The 14,024-nt window shown below is 38.2% G+C and overlaps 1 protein-coding gene across 1 annotated transcript; it reads right to left on the bottom strand.

Moving 5' to 3' along the window:
- Window positions 1–377: 377 nt before the first annotated feature.
- On the bottom strand, window positions 378–13,035 carry pdcd10a (programmed cell death 10a). The gene is made up of 8 exons (XM_008285524.1): window positions 12,723–13,035; window positions 9,622–9,815; window positions 6,241–6,294; window positions 5,957–6,074; window positions 5,121–5,247; window positions 2,475–2,553; window positions 2,291–2,373; window positions 378–1,822 (listed from the first exon to the last, which is right to left on the bottom strand). Exons 2-8 carry the CDS (start codon window positions 9,709–9,711, stop codon window positions 1,741–1,743), a joined length of 633 nt encoding a protein of 210 aa, XP_008283746.1. The 5' UTR covers window positions 9,712–9,815; window positions 12,723–13,035; the 3' UTR covers window positions 378–1,740.
- Window positions 13,036–14,024: the final 989 nt, after the last annotated feature.

The raw sequence follows: 14,024 nt of genomic DNA, 5'->3' as shown, positions 1-14,024 counted from the left end.
CGGCGCTCGTCAACAGTGACAGGATCGGAAAATTAGGTCTCAGCAATTTCAATAATAAAGCACAATTGGATTACAGTGGTGCATGTAGGAGCCAGTACAGAGCCCAAAATAGCCCACCACAAATCCACCATGGAAAATCCACTATTATACAGGGAGAAGAATGAAGTTGCTGGAATGGGGAAAATTGGTACGGATCTTAGTGCTGGGAGGAAAGAGGTGCAGTCGAAGAAAAGAGAATGCAAGGGCAACTGAGCGGAAATGAAGCACTTTCATACAACAATGCGGATGTGAAGAGAGAGACCCACTTTTGAAAATCTTTCTCACATGTCAGAAGTCTTTAATTTTCAAAAAAAAAAAAAAAAACAGTTCTCAAGGAATTTCAGGTCCCATCGTTTTATTTACATTTGGTTGAAAATGTCATGGGGAAATATTACAATCGAAGCATGACAAAGACAAACAGAAGGCAGAAAAAGAAATGATACATTCATAATCAGATCCATTTGTGTGAACAAAGTAAAAGTGAGACAATTTCAATTTTGCTGCCTTAAATTCGTGGAAATCTGTGGCTTTGCTGTCAACATAGGAAATCCAACGGCTGACAAAAAAATAAAAACGAAAGCATTTTAAGACATATTTTCTTTTAGTATATATCCTGTATATGCAGCAGTGCTTCTTAACCACTGACTCATCCCAGATAGACATTACTTTCAAGAAAAGGTTAGAAACCACTGACATACAGTATAAACCACTACATACACTCATCCCAAATCATTTTTGTATCAGCTCGTAAACTTAAGATTTTACTTCTTTCATTACCCACTGCCATAAAGAGTCATGTTCTTTTATATAGCTGAGGGTCTAACGTTAGGACTTGGCATAAATCTCTGTAACTGAAGTCAGAAGAAAGACAGCGGAGCCGGTGAGTTATTGCTCCTCTGACCGGCAGTTATGATGCACCCAGGTGAAGCAGTACAGGATGAAGACAGCAGTCTCCATTTCTGTTTCCTAAAAGTTTTTTTTTTTCAGACTTTGATTTTGTGACACAAATTGAACACATCAGATTTTGGTAGGCAGCGATGTATTCTGATAGCACAAAATATTTTAATAATCAGGTTAAAAATGTCTTCAGTTGCAACTTTCAAATGTGACACTTTGAAGACTTTTTTTTGGTTTTTGACTGTTGATCAGACAAAACCAGATATTTGAGGTTGACACCTTCGTCTCTGAGGAGTTGTGTTTGATGTTTTTCAAAATGTTGAACATTCAACAAACAATTAAAGGAAAAATATTTGGCAGATTCATCAATGATGAAAAGAACTGTTAGTCGCAGTCCCGGTGGCAGAATCTTACTAACTGCCACAATTATAACTTTTTTGAACAACTGCAAAACTTCCAAGGACCTGGGAAATAACCACATTTTCCCTATAGCTTTTTAAGACCTACACGGACCTGAAAAGAAACAGAACTATATAAAAGAACAAAGAAATATCGACTTAAATATCTGATAAAAGAACAACATAAAAGGGAGTTAAAAATCCCTGGCAATTACTGTCAACCTGAATTGCTTTGAAATTTAGACTACCTGATCTCCCCTCAAAGCCACAGAATGATAAATTATACAGCCCAAAATAATAAAACGTCCTTACAAATTAGAAAGTCTCATTAACTATTCTCTAATCAAAACGCGCGTGTGTGTATGAGTGTGTGTGTGTGTGTGTGTGTGTGTGTCTTCTCAGGCTGCTACACCACAGTCTTGAAGGCCTGCAGTATCATGTTGGTTTGGTGGGTGAGCTGGTTGGCGCTGACAAACACGTTTATCACTCTGGAAACAACCGTGACAGAAACACAAGGACACACGTGTCAATCATACGGCAAAGGAACCATGGCAACAATATTAGGATTGATCCAGGAAACACTTTGATCTGGCTGGAATGGAGAATGTCAAGCTTCAGAGAATACAAGTCAGCGTGAATCCACAGGAAATGGGTCAAGGGAATTATTCAGCAATGGTGGATTTGATGGAAGTGGGCCTATGATCAAACAACCACCATTTACATGCTGGTGACAGTGTGTGTGTGTGTGTGTGTGTGTGTGTGTGTGTGTGTGTGTGTGTGTGTGTGTGTGCGCATGCACGCAAATGCTGGCATGTGAGTGTATGACTGTAAAATGTGGTTGTAGCTGTGTGTGCATGTGAAGGAGAAAATGTTGAATAATAAAGGTTGGGTGAGAAAACAGAAAAGGAAATTAAAAACTGGCTAAAACAGAGAATAAACTCAAAACAGTGTCATACTTTCCATCTTTGAAGTAGGTTTTGAGAGTGTCGCTGAAGCTCTTGGAGTATTTCACAAACTCTTTCTTCTGCTGTTCCAGTGCCTAACCAATAAATACAGACAGCCTTTCAGCTCCACTTATTTCACAGCAACTGTGTTTGTGTGTAGGCATTTTTTTCCCCCCATCCTAATGTATCTACTTACCCGTCTGTTCCGATACTGGTATTTCCTGAAGATAGTATTAACTGTGTCTAGCAGCTCCTTGATGGCGCTGGCAATGTCTCTGTGGATGACACGCACAAGTGAGTGTACGTTAAAGAAAAAAAAAAAACAATATCTCAAAATCTGTCTGTTTTTATCAGGCAGTGATACCCTGAAACTACAGTCCTTTGATCGTGCTCCTTGTCTCCCTTTCTTCCCCTGTTCTCACAAACAGGCTTTCACCTTCAACTTTTTCTCCCCTCGTATGCACTTGAAATCTGCCGTTTCATAACTTTAATTTCTTAGCATTCCCTTTGAATTGATTTTATTTCTAAGCCCTCCGCTGGGTAAGTAACTTAAGCAGTGACTCACTAAGAGTATTGAATTCGATCAAAATAATGGCAAAGTGGGCCAAGAAGATGAAACATCTCTCACTTCTTCCTATAGTGTGTGTGTGTGTGTGTGTGTGTGTGTGTATGTGTGTGTGCAGTGCAGTGGACAGGGATATGAAAAGGCATACAGGGATCTTACTCCTTCCTCTGTTCCACATATATTTAACATTCCAAGAAATGCTGTGGAAACATATGAATGTCAGCATCTGTATATGTTTGTGTTGCATGTTTTATTGACTTGATTTCTAAACTTGGGTCACGACACCTTAAAGAGTGCAAAAATAATGATAAAGAAGATTATGAGATGTGGTTGAACGGGAATTTACAGTGACAACTTTTGCTCTTTTGTGTGTCCTGACGTTGAAAGAGGCAGACTCGCATGTGGTTCTATTCATTCTACAACATAGGTACACATCGATCTGCAACACAGACGGTCACACCGCCCCTCATGCTGAACACCATACAAACCCCACATAGGGCTCCTGTGGATGTTTCTGAAAGGCTGAAAGGATACTGCAGCTAGCTACAGACTGGCATGTCGCACCGTGGTAGTGATTATCCCTGAGGTGTGCTTTGCAAACAACTTTACCTATGGTCACCATTGGTGAAAGACATGGACAAAAGTCCAGCAGCAACTGCTTCAAATACGACTTTCTTTTTTCTTTATAATTAATTTCTTTTCGGGGCTTTTTGCCTTCATTAGCAGGACAGTGGAGAGAGAGACAGGAAAGGGAGAGAAGATTGGGGAAAGACTATCAGCAAATGGCCGTGGGCTGGGGAGTCGAACCCACAACCGCTGCATCAGGGACTATAAACCCTGTAGATGGGTCGTCATCTTATCCGGTTGAGCTACCGGGGCGCCTAATGACAACTTTGTTAGTGAGGAATTATGAAAGGTATGGATAACAGAGAATCTCCTTGCAGTCTTTTCTCAAAAATAAGCATATGTTTTGAGCCACGTTTATTTTCCTGGAACACGTGTAGTCAGTGTGGTTGCAAATTTTGGAGAGGTGTCCGCACAGGTCACTGGCGGACACAAAAATCATGAACTGACTTTAAGAGAGAATAGAGAAGCTCCTGGTTTGTTTTCTGGCTGGTACGAGCAGCATAGTAACTACTAGCAGTTTATCTTCAGGCCAAAGCAACAAATAACCTTAAGAAATCCCAAACTGAAGAACTAACCCAGAGCTCAGTGCCATAAAAGCTGAGTAAAGCACCCAGTTTTATGAATAAGAAGAACAGTTTTGTTACTAACTAATCTAGTAGAAATAATGCCAACTGAATGTCAGTCTTTAAACCCACTTAAGTCCCAGAACTCTCCCCATCGAGTAAAAGCCTGTCCAAGGTTTACTTGTGTTTTACCTCAGTTTCTATCAGCCCCTTTTTGCCTCCTTTGTCTTCTCAGACAACAGGGCTTTTTCCTTAGCCAAGAAGAGTTTCCACGGTTGTTCAGGTTGTTCTATGTGGAACAAGTCCAGCTTTAATTTTCCTGGGAGATCTGGGACCCAGTGGCAGATAGAATTGCATCGTTAAACCGAGGCTTATAGATCACCAGTCTAAACTCTAATGGTGTCATTATTCTATAGCCATTACATTGTGCCTGTGTCCAGATTGTCTATTGTTGCCCAGTGTTGTCTATTGCCACTTTATGTTTGCATTATTTTGCAACACATACTGCCCCTTTGCTACAAATGAACTCCCATTTTTAGGACTTCTTACCTGATTTGACTCTAAAGTGTAACTTTCAATTTGTTTTCAGATAAATTCAATGGAATGGCTGGGGAAAAAAACATTCAAAAATCCATGGAATGTCAAACACCCTCTTGATGTATACAATTTAAAATTCATTCGAGCACAATTATTAACAGCAGTGAGTCTTTCTTTGACTGTTTTTCTCTCAACTCGTGTCTGTCTATTGACTTTGCATTTAATTTCACCTCATCCGAAATTCACCTCACAAAGAATCCTTTATTAATTACTAAGTTTTATTTGTTTGTTTGTTGTGCTTTTTTAAATGCAATAATGGTCTTGATCAATAAGACACACACTGTAACAAAGCTTTAGTGTTTGCACCAAACAAGAAAAAAAAGAAAAAAAAGATTTGAATCAGCTAATGATTAAAGTAATGATTGGTTAAAGTCCTCGAGGCACTTTCTGGCAGTGTATTCAACTAATGCAAGAAGTTTGATTGAAACTTTTATGCAGAGTTTAACCTGACTAACACACTCGCATCCACACACAGAGCTGTCTTACTTACTTGATGGTCTGTAGCAAGCCTACTCTGTCATTGATCTCATCTGGTACGGTGCTGAGGATGTGTTTCAGAGCTCGGGCCCTCTCGTTCAGCTCCTGGAACTCTGGCTCTCGCCTGTCAATCATGAAATCTGAAAACACAGAGAGGAAGAGATGAATACAGACCTCAAACTCCTCAATGATGACAACGTCAACACACTCGCAAATAGCTACAGGGGACACTAAAAGCTGCAGTTATTATTAGTGTAACGTGTAAAAACACATCCACAGTGTAAATGTTTAAAAAAGAACACAGGGTCAAGTATATACGTTGCTAAATGTGTGTTTATACACACATATTGACAGTACTGAGTTTGTTAAGTAAAGGCAGGATTCAGGTAGAACTTGGGGTACGCTGTGCAGGAGGTGCATTTAAAATTCATCCAAAGTGTGTGTATGAGTGTGTGAATTCATTACTACCATCAATCACTGTACTCAGCACAAGGAATTCAATTACAGACAGAAACGAGGGAACATCTGAGAACAGGAATAGGAGTTGATTTGTGGGGAAACACCTCCCCCAAGTGGATAATCAGGCCAATGTAACATGAGCTGGAGCATCAGAAAACCAGTGGAACGAGGTTGGTAATCATCCAGTGTACTCAGTGTCTTAAAGCAGCCTGTCGCACCTCTGAGCGTCAGCATGTAAAAAAAACTCCTCAAGAAGTAGCACAACATGATTTGGATACTGTTGTAGTTTAATGTCACCTCCAGTAAATCTAAGACTGTTACTATCACACTATGACATATTATATTCAACAATCTTTCTTACTTTGCCTGTACCATTATTAAGCATCCTACCTTTCACATCATCTGCAGCCATGCGAAGTAGAGACTCACAATAGTTGATTTTTAAGTTCTTCTTCTCCAGTATTTTCATAACAATGTCCTGTGTCAGACCCGGATTCTCCTTCTCCGCCTTGAGACACACAAACATGCAGCTTCTCTGAATGCTCGCAGCCTTGGTGCTCTTGTGACAGTTACAGATCACTGAGCAGCTTGTCCACATGATTTAAAACTAAAAGTACAAGCAGAGGTATTGCAAGGAAGATGAAATGTAAACAAACTAACACAAATAACTTTACCTTTTTAAAGGCTGCTCTCAAGGTCTGTGCTGCTGACAGATTGACTTTCTCCAGCTGAAAGTTTTAACACAGAGACACACAAACATAAGCCAGGAGCACAAACACACACATACACACAGCTTAGCCGTTATCGTGGCCTTTCGTCTGGCCTGAAATGTAATTCTGCAAAAAGTACACAGAAGCCAAGGATCCCACCATATCAAAGAGGGACACTGAGGTATTGTATTGTGAGAAGCTGTGTTGAGGCCATAGCTCTGTAATCTTCTTGTAAACTTCAGGGGAGCTGAAGTCTACTCAGTTCCTCTGAGCTGATAGTTTGGTATTAGACAGGTGATTATGAGTTTAACTTGAGATTTCGGAATGTCAGTTTGTACACCACGAAATGTTATATCTTTAAAATACCGTCTTCCGTCATTGATTAAACTTCTAAAAACTCATCTCTGTGTATCAAAGGTACATATTTAGAGGGCTTTTTTCCCCATGACATTAATCCCTTCCTGCCTTAAAAATGGCTTAGATGTAACTCTACATTGTTGCTTCCTTGAGAATGTGCAGATCTATGAATTCTTTGCCTCTATCTCCACCCTCGTGGCCCACCACTCACTGCAGCCTGAGCACACCAGCTTATTTATGTTTGTGCTCAAACACAGTAAAACCACTCCGCAGTACACAATGGAAAGTGGTTATATTGGAGTAATTCAGCCTTATATGATTCTGTAGAAAAAAAATAAAATAAATGGACACAGAAAGTCCCACCCTGCAAGTTGACAGGTTTGGCTCCTTTAGTTTGTTACATATGAAACCACAGAAGTCTGAATCCATGTTTTTGAGACTGTCATCAGTACACTACAGTTTCAAAGTAAAAAAGCTCTGCCATAGTGTTGACCGCTTATTTCGCTCATAGTGTGTCTTCTAGCATACGAGTCATTCCGTACCAATTCACCCAGATTTCAGAACTTTTCCCAATTCATGTCATGTGTTTTTTAAAAAAAATAAAAAACGACATGCAAAATCTTCTACCTAAACCATGGAATCTTGCAAAATCCTACAGATTAAATCCAAATACTCTTTGAAATATGAATTTCTGAAAAAAAGGTCCTCTGTACTAAATGTTATAACTTCAGCGATCCTTTACAGTATCTTTTAAGCCTCACAATGGCTTCTTTTTCTCCACAGGATTTGACCGATTTTTGTTTTTTGCTTGTTTTACTGGGTATCCAAAAAACATCAAGAAAAAGTTGTAATCACATCAATAGCTTATGCTGTTGTTTTTTTTTTTGTTTTAACAGAAATTTAAATAATGAAAATCTGTAATTTATCATCAAAAGAATCTTTAATTTTCAACAATTAATATCTCCATTAATATTCATTTAATTCCAACCAAATTTTGGCTGTTGGTAGAAACAACTTAGTTTTGTCATATCAAAATATCATTTTGTGCTGCATCAAAAACTGACTGCCAGAGGTCTTCCTAAAATTTGTTTCAGAGTTGGAAAATCCACTATTTAGGACATCTTAGCAATATTTTTTTCAGGAAGGATTGCTTTAAATTCTTTGAAACTTTGAAGGGTATGTCTTCATATCCATTGAAAGCATAGTAAGAAAGCATAGTAACAATGAAAGATGCTATATTATTCATTCATTATAACAATTTTATGAAAATGACATGTTTTTTGTAGTGTTCAGTGCCTTTAAATATCACATTTGGTGGCTTTAATTATCAAGGAGATATTTGTATCATGTTGATTTCAAGGTTTTATATGTCTGTATGGTACCTGTTGAGCCATTTTGTCACTAGTTCAGGAAATAAACAATTAATGTTCGGCTTGTAGTGGTTTTAGTCATTGTGTAATAGATGATTACTGCAGAATGTATTGGGACTATACTATGGCCGTTGGATGGGTTGGGTTCCCCTTCTGGAACTGATCCTCCAACTACAAGAAATGGAGGACAATACGACTGACCCAAAATGATAAAGAAAAACATGATCAGCACAAAAACTGAACTTAACAAAACTTTAAAAAGTTTCAAGGTAATCAAAACAGTCCTTCCTGAAAAAAAATACTGTTAAAATGTTCTAAAAAGTGGATTTTCCAGCTCTGAGGGCAATTTTAGGAACACCTGTGGCAGTCAATTTTTGGTTGGAATTGGGTGAATATTAGTGGAGATAATATTTTTTTTTAAGAACAGGATAGGATAGTTACTTTATTGATCCTTTTACAGGAAATTACTTGTTACAGCAGCTACATTAAAAGAAAAACACAGCCAATCCCACAAGACACCCAACATTGAAGGCACACATAAAATATAAAACAAAATATACAATATCAAATAAACATAAAAATAAGATAAATAAATAGGTATCAAGTGTGCAAAATTAGACTGTGCAAAAGATGCATTTTAGAAACGTATGTACATAAAGTGTCAAATGTACATAAAGTGTCATAGTTATGCAGCCATGTGGTTTTATTGCACATTATACAGTCTGATGAAATTAAATGAAAGGTCTTTCATTCTGATGATAAATTATAGAGTTTCATTATTTTTATTTCTGTAAAAATAAATAAATAAATAAATCTGCATAAGCTATAGACATGATTACAAGTTCCAACTGTTTTTTTCCTGTGAAAAAAAGCAATTGGTGAGGCTTTACAGATACCCTAAAAGAATCACTGAAGTTATCAAATTTAACACAAAGGGCCTATTTTCAAAAATTCATAACTCAAGAAGTGAGTTTGGAGTGGGATTTTGCAAGGTTTCATGTTTCAGGTAGAAGTTTTTGCAAGATTTTTTTTCTCCCTAAAAATCCATGACCTCAACTGGGGGGCCCATAAAAAACAAAACAAAAAACATGTGGACATGCTAACAAGTTTAAAAATGGGACTTTCAATAGAGAAGCCCTTACTATAAAAAGTTAGAAAACTAATAACAGGTGTAGCAAACAGATCTGGTATGTGATGAAATGAGGCTTCAGACCATTGATTTGCCACATAACACCTGCATAGATACAGATTTAAAATTTTTGTTTGTTTACAATGTTTGGATGAGTACCACAGAATGTGAATAAAAGACCTATTCTGCTAAAATGCATGTGTAAGACATAAAATAATACTAATAAAAATACAAGAAACCCACTCCATGTACAAAATACTCCTCACCTGCAAACACACAATAATCTACTACACCATAAACCTTTGAACTTTATACTAAAACCCATTCACGCTTAACCTCCACCAGCATGAAACCGCTTCTACTTGAACAGAATATTTACTGAAAGTCTCAGCTACATTTCCTTGTCATGCAACTGACTTTGACCTTGTTTATTCAGCTTTTTGTTGTAATTGCTTTTTAAATGTATTTATTTATTTACTTTAACTTTACCTGGTTAAAGACGGGATACATCACAGAGTAGAGAGCCATAGAGACTACTGAGGCATTGTCGGCTTCATTCCTCGTGTCTTCCATGGTCATCCTTGACCAATCAATGGCCCTTTGTGCGTGTGCTTGTTCACTGATGCCAGTTTCACCACATTCAATCACTCATGACGCCTGACAGAATGGGAGCAGACAAGAACCTGAGGAAGAGCAGAGCAAGACAGGTGAACAATCAGGGAGTGATAGATGGTAGTGGTTGTGTAGGGGACTTAAAAAAAAAAAAAAAAACATGTACGAAGAAATTGCACCTTGTATAAATCAACCATTGAGATATTAAAATGTTCTTCTGTTTAAAAACAGAGGACAGAAAACCTTGTTAGTCGAAGAATTGTTTCATTTTTATGGCGCTTCCTTCAGAGCACCGGTTCGTTTAATTTTCTACCAATTACATGTTATCAAACCCCTTGTGTACTACTTCCAAGAAAGCCTTTCAGTCACAGACATGATCATCACATAACAGCCACATTGCCGAAGAGTGTGTACTTTACTGTTCCACTGGGTGCAGTGGTGGCAAAACCGGCATGAGTCATACCTGAAAAAGGAACACCCTCTCCAATAAAAATATCACTGTGATAAATATAGAACCTTGACGTACATGTTTTGGTTTTTTTGCTACCTCAATGTTGTCATAAAAACACAGTGAATCCTGCTGGGTAAAATTAGAAAAAATAGATCCTGCATATCCTCTTTTATTGGTGTGTGTTTGGTCGCTTTTTATACATCAGCGCACACACCTGTATCTGACACCGCCTTGACCAGTTCTTCCTCAGCCATTGTTTATTGCGTTACAGCTCTACAGGGCCTGGTATGGCATCATTCTTCATTCTGCTCATCACACAACAGGTCATTTACCGGAGGGCAGGGACACTCATTTACATACCAGCTCTGTTCATGTGTGCGTCTTCTTAAGATTACAGCTTCCTCTGATAAGGCGATGACTTTATACTCCTTTTCAATCACAACTGAGAAAGCACTAAAGTTTATTACAGGTCTTATTTTGCCCTTTGATTCCCACTAGTAGATTAACATTAAGATTTTAAAAGGGCTCATTGTGGCAAAGTTTCTGGCTGACGAGGGCTACAACAGGAGGAAATGATCAACGTCTTCAACAGCTACCATTTGAAGACAGGCAACAAAAAAAAATCAAAAATAAAAACACAAGATTCAAAAACACAATTTAGAATTGTGACAAAAACATACTTTAATCCAGCTGAATTATACGAAATTTGCTTCACAACAGCAAGTTGTGGAGGCTGTTTTCTTTTGGGAATAGTGTTCTCTCCCTCTTTCTCCATGACAAATATGATGAAAAATACATATAGACTCATGGTGTTTTCTTGTATCCTAATTCAAAGATGCTACATGTCAAATTCCTAGAATTTCTGTTCAGTTTAACAGGTTCCAACGAGGGCTTCTTGGCCAAACAATGAAATAAATTTACATCCATAAAGTAAATTATCAGCTGACATTCCCAGTGCAGACAAACCAAACTATCACCCTTGGTCGGGTTTTGAATGTAATAAGTGTAGAAAGTCATTTAGTGCAATCCTTGTCAACTACTAGAAGCCAAACAGTGGATCGGTTGGCTGATTATGCAGCCGATACTGGCCTGTCACAGATATATCGACCAACACTGGACAACAAAAACGGTCTTTTACAGATCATAACATAGAAAAAATGCCTGGGGTAATTTAGAAATGGTGTCATCACAAAGTTTGTCCAGCAGCTCCTACTTCATTGCTGATGTTATTCAGCAGTGTGGCACTAACTAGTTTGTGAAATACATTGATGGTAAAAAATAAAATAAAACTGAAAAAATGTCCCCCAGTGGTATCAATGCAGATATATCAATATCAGAAGTTCGTCCCCAAAAATCCCGTATTGGCTCCAATCAAAACAGATGAATTCTGTGAGGGTAAAGTCGAAACAGGTTTGGTTTAACAATTAATCAAAATAATATCGTAATCGTATCGTATTTCAATATTGCTGAGTACAATATCCAAATTGCAGAAGCTATAATTTGTTGATAGAAATGAAAAGTGTCGCAAGATACCATTATAAATGAAACACTGTGGTGCAACAGAGATGCCCCAGTCAACAAATCCCTTTGTCCAGTCATAATGGAAGATGCTTGTCACGTCATCATATTAATAATTTTCAGTGTGAAATACATTTTTAAAAGTTGCGACTCCTATTGCAATATATGTAAAAAAAAATAACACTTACTGATTCTTTGCATATCAGTTAGAGTTGTGTCAGCTTTAAACGATCAGTTTGGGTAAAATGAATATTCAGGAAATTATTGTGGAATGTTCTGCTAATAAAAGGCGTCTCCCATAGGTAGAATAAAGTGTAAAAGACTGGAAAACTGGGTGAGTAACAGTTGTGTATGTGTCTAGCAATGCATCTGTCTATAAATAGCAAATCTTTTCCAGGTGACAAATGCAAGTGCAACAAATATTCTTAATGCTTATGTAACTGAATGGCACACCTAAATGGAATAGAACTGTGCTATGACACATGTCTGCCAAGACACAGGTCTTCTAGACTACACTTATGAGTCATTTGCGTGGACTATAGCAATTCCTCCTGAACCAAGCAGACTGTTGAAGTTGAAAAAACACAGAGCAGTCTTGACTGCAAACGGGGCACAGTCACAACCACAGTTTTGCATGTCTGATCCACTAACATGTAGCTGACTTGGAAAGCCACAAGACACTTTGACAGTGGCCCTTCCGTCTACACGAAGCACATGACAGTAAACAGGTAACTTGCTGATATATTCACAGATCGAACGTCATTGCTTTGCTGATTTTGAACCAAACTATCTCGCTTCCTTCTGAGATGGTATGATCCACACTGTGGCAGCTACTGAGGTCATAGAGGTACATTTCAAAATGGTACCCTTAATAAACACACCACTCACCAAGCTTTGTGGTAGTTAGCAGGCAACTGACAGTGATGAGAGGTGATGCACACACCAAAACAAGTCGGTAACTACACAAAATATCACGTCGAGAGCGCTGACGGTTAAAACAACACCTTACCTGCCGTGAGACAGCTGCAAACGAGGAGAAGAAAGGCGGTGCAACGATGGCAAGAAGGTGGATAAAAGGAGAACAATAAGTTACCTCTGTAGGTAACGTGCTAACATGAGATTAGCAGCTTAGAGCAGGTGAGCGACTCAATTCTTAGCCAAACTGCTAGCTTCACCGCTAGCTAATTTTCAGGTGACAAAACAGCGGCGAAGTAAAGATAAAACAACACACAGACAGATGCTGCCGTTGTTTGCTCTCTTGTTGTGGTTTATGTCTCATTCAGGAAGTTTTCAGCCTGACAAAACTGTAGCCGAGAGCCGGGGAGGGCGGTGTTGAGAGTTTCACGACGAGAGGCTGATTGTAGTTCTTTCGGTGAATCTCCGCAATGTTTTTAAATGGCAAAGTCTGCCGGAGAAGACTACAAATCCCAAAAAGGTACAAGTAACGTGTTTTTTTTAACCCGTTCGACGCTTCCTTTATATCAGAGAGACGAGTACGAGCATTTTAGCTTTGTTCCACTTTAATAAATAACACAAAGTAAACCTGTTTTGACCTGTTTAAATGTGTTACAGTTAAAATAACAACAAATAATAAGGCATTTATCAGAAACACCATATTAACTGTTGCCATGTAGGTCAAGATAATTCGCTACCAAGCCCAGCTACTGTCACTTACGGAATATAACCTGAAGCTCAGTCGCATTTAGTAGTAAGTGGTATAGTATTTCTACAAAAAAAAAAAAAAAAACTATGCGGACCATTATAGCAGGTCAGTTATAATGCTGACATGTATAGAAGCTGAGGTTACAGGCTATCTCATGTCTTCTATTCATGAATAAGGTTATTGAATAAAAATATTTTTCAACCAAACCAATAAGTTTTTGCATTTTAGAAACATCTTTGACAGCTTTCAGTCCGGTTTCCGCTTAGATCATCGCACTGAAACTGTTCTCATTGAGATTTAAAATGACATTTGCATTAATAATTAGTCAAGGACTCTAACAAGCCTGGTGCTATTCGATTTTAGTGCAGCATTTGACTGTGGTTAATAAATTACACCTAGATGGAATTTAAAATTGGCTCGGGCTAGCAGGAACGGTCCTCAGGTGGCTCAGATCATATTTAAAACACAGGATATCAGGTGAGTGTTGGTAATTATTAATCTGAAAAAAATCCAGTCATGCAAGGATCTGTTCTTGGGCCCCTCTTATTTAATCTGTATGCGCCCTTTTTGCAAATTTTCCGAAACTTCAGGGTTTCTTATCATAGCCATGCAGATGACACTCAGATCTATCAACAGCTCCCACTGAAT

This window comes from Stegastes partitus, unplaced genomic scaffold, assembly GCF_000690725.1.
Source record: "Stegastes partitus isolate 25-593 unplaced genomic scaffold, Stegastes_partitus-1.0.2 Scaffold406, whole genome shotgun sequence".
NCBI classification, from domain to species: domain Eukaryota; kingdom Metazoa; phylum Chordata; class Actinopteri; family Pomacentridae; genus Stegastes; species Stegastes partitus.
This window is presented reverse-complemented; position numbering and strand designations above follow the sequence as displayed.

Bases quoted from the DNA above. Each gene is read 5' to 3' on its own strand.
- pdcd10a (XM_008285524.1), bottom strand. From the start codon at position 9,711: ATGACCATGGAAGACACGAGGAATGAAGCCGACAATGCCTCAGTAGTC. The intron at 6,295-9,621 runs GTAAAGTTAAAG...TAAAACTTTCAG, and splicing joins TGTATCCCGTCTTTAACCAG to CTGGAGAAAGTCAATCTGTC. The intron at 6,075-6,240 runs GTAAAGTTATTT...GTGTGTCTCAAG, and splicing joins TGAGAGCAGCCTTTAAAAAG to GCGGAGAAGGAGAATCCGGG.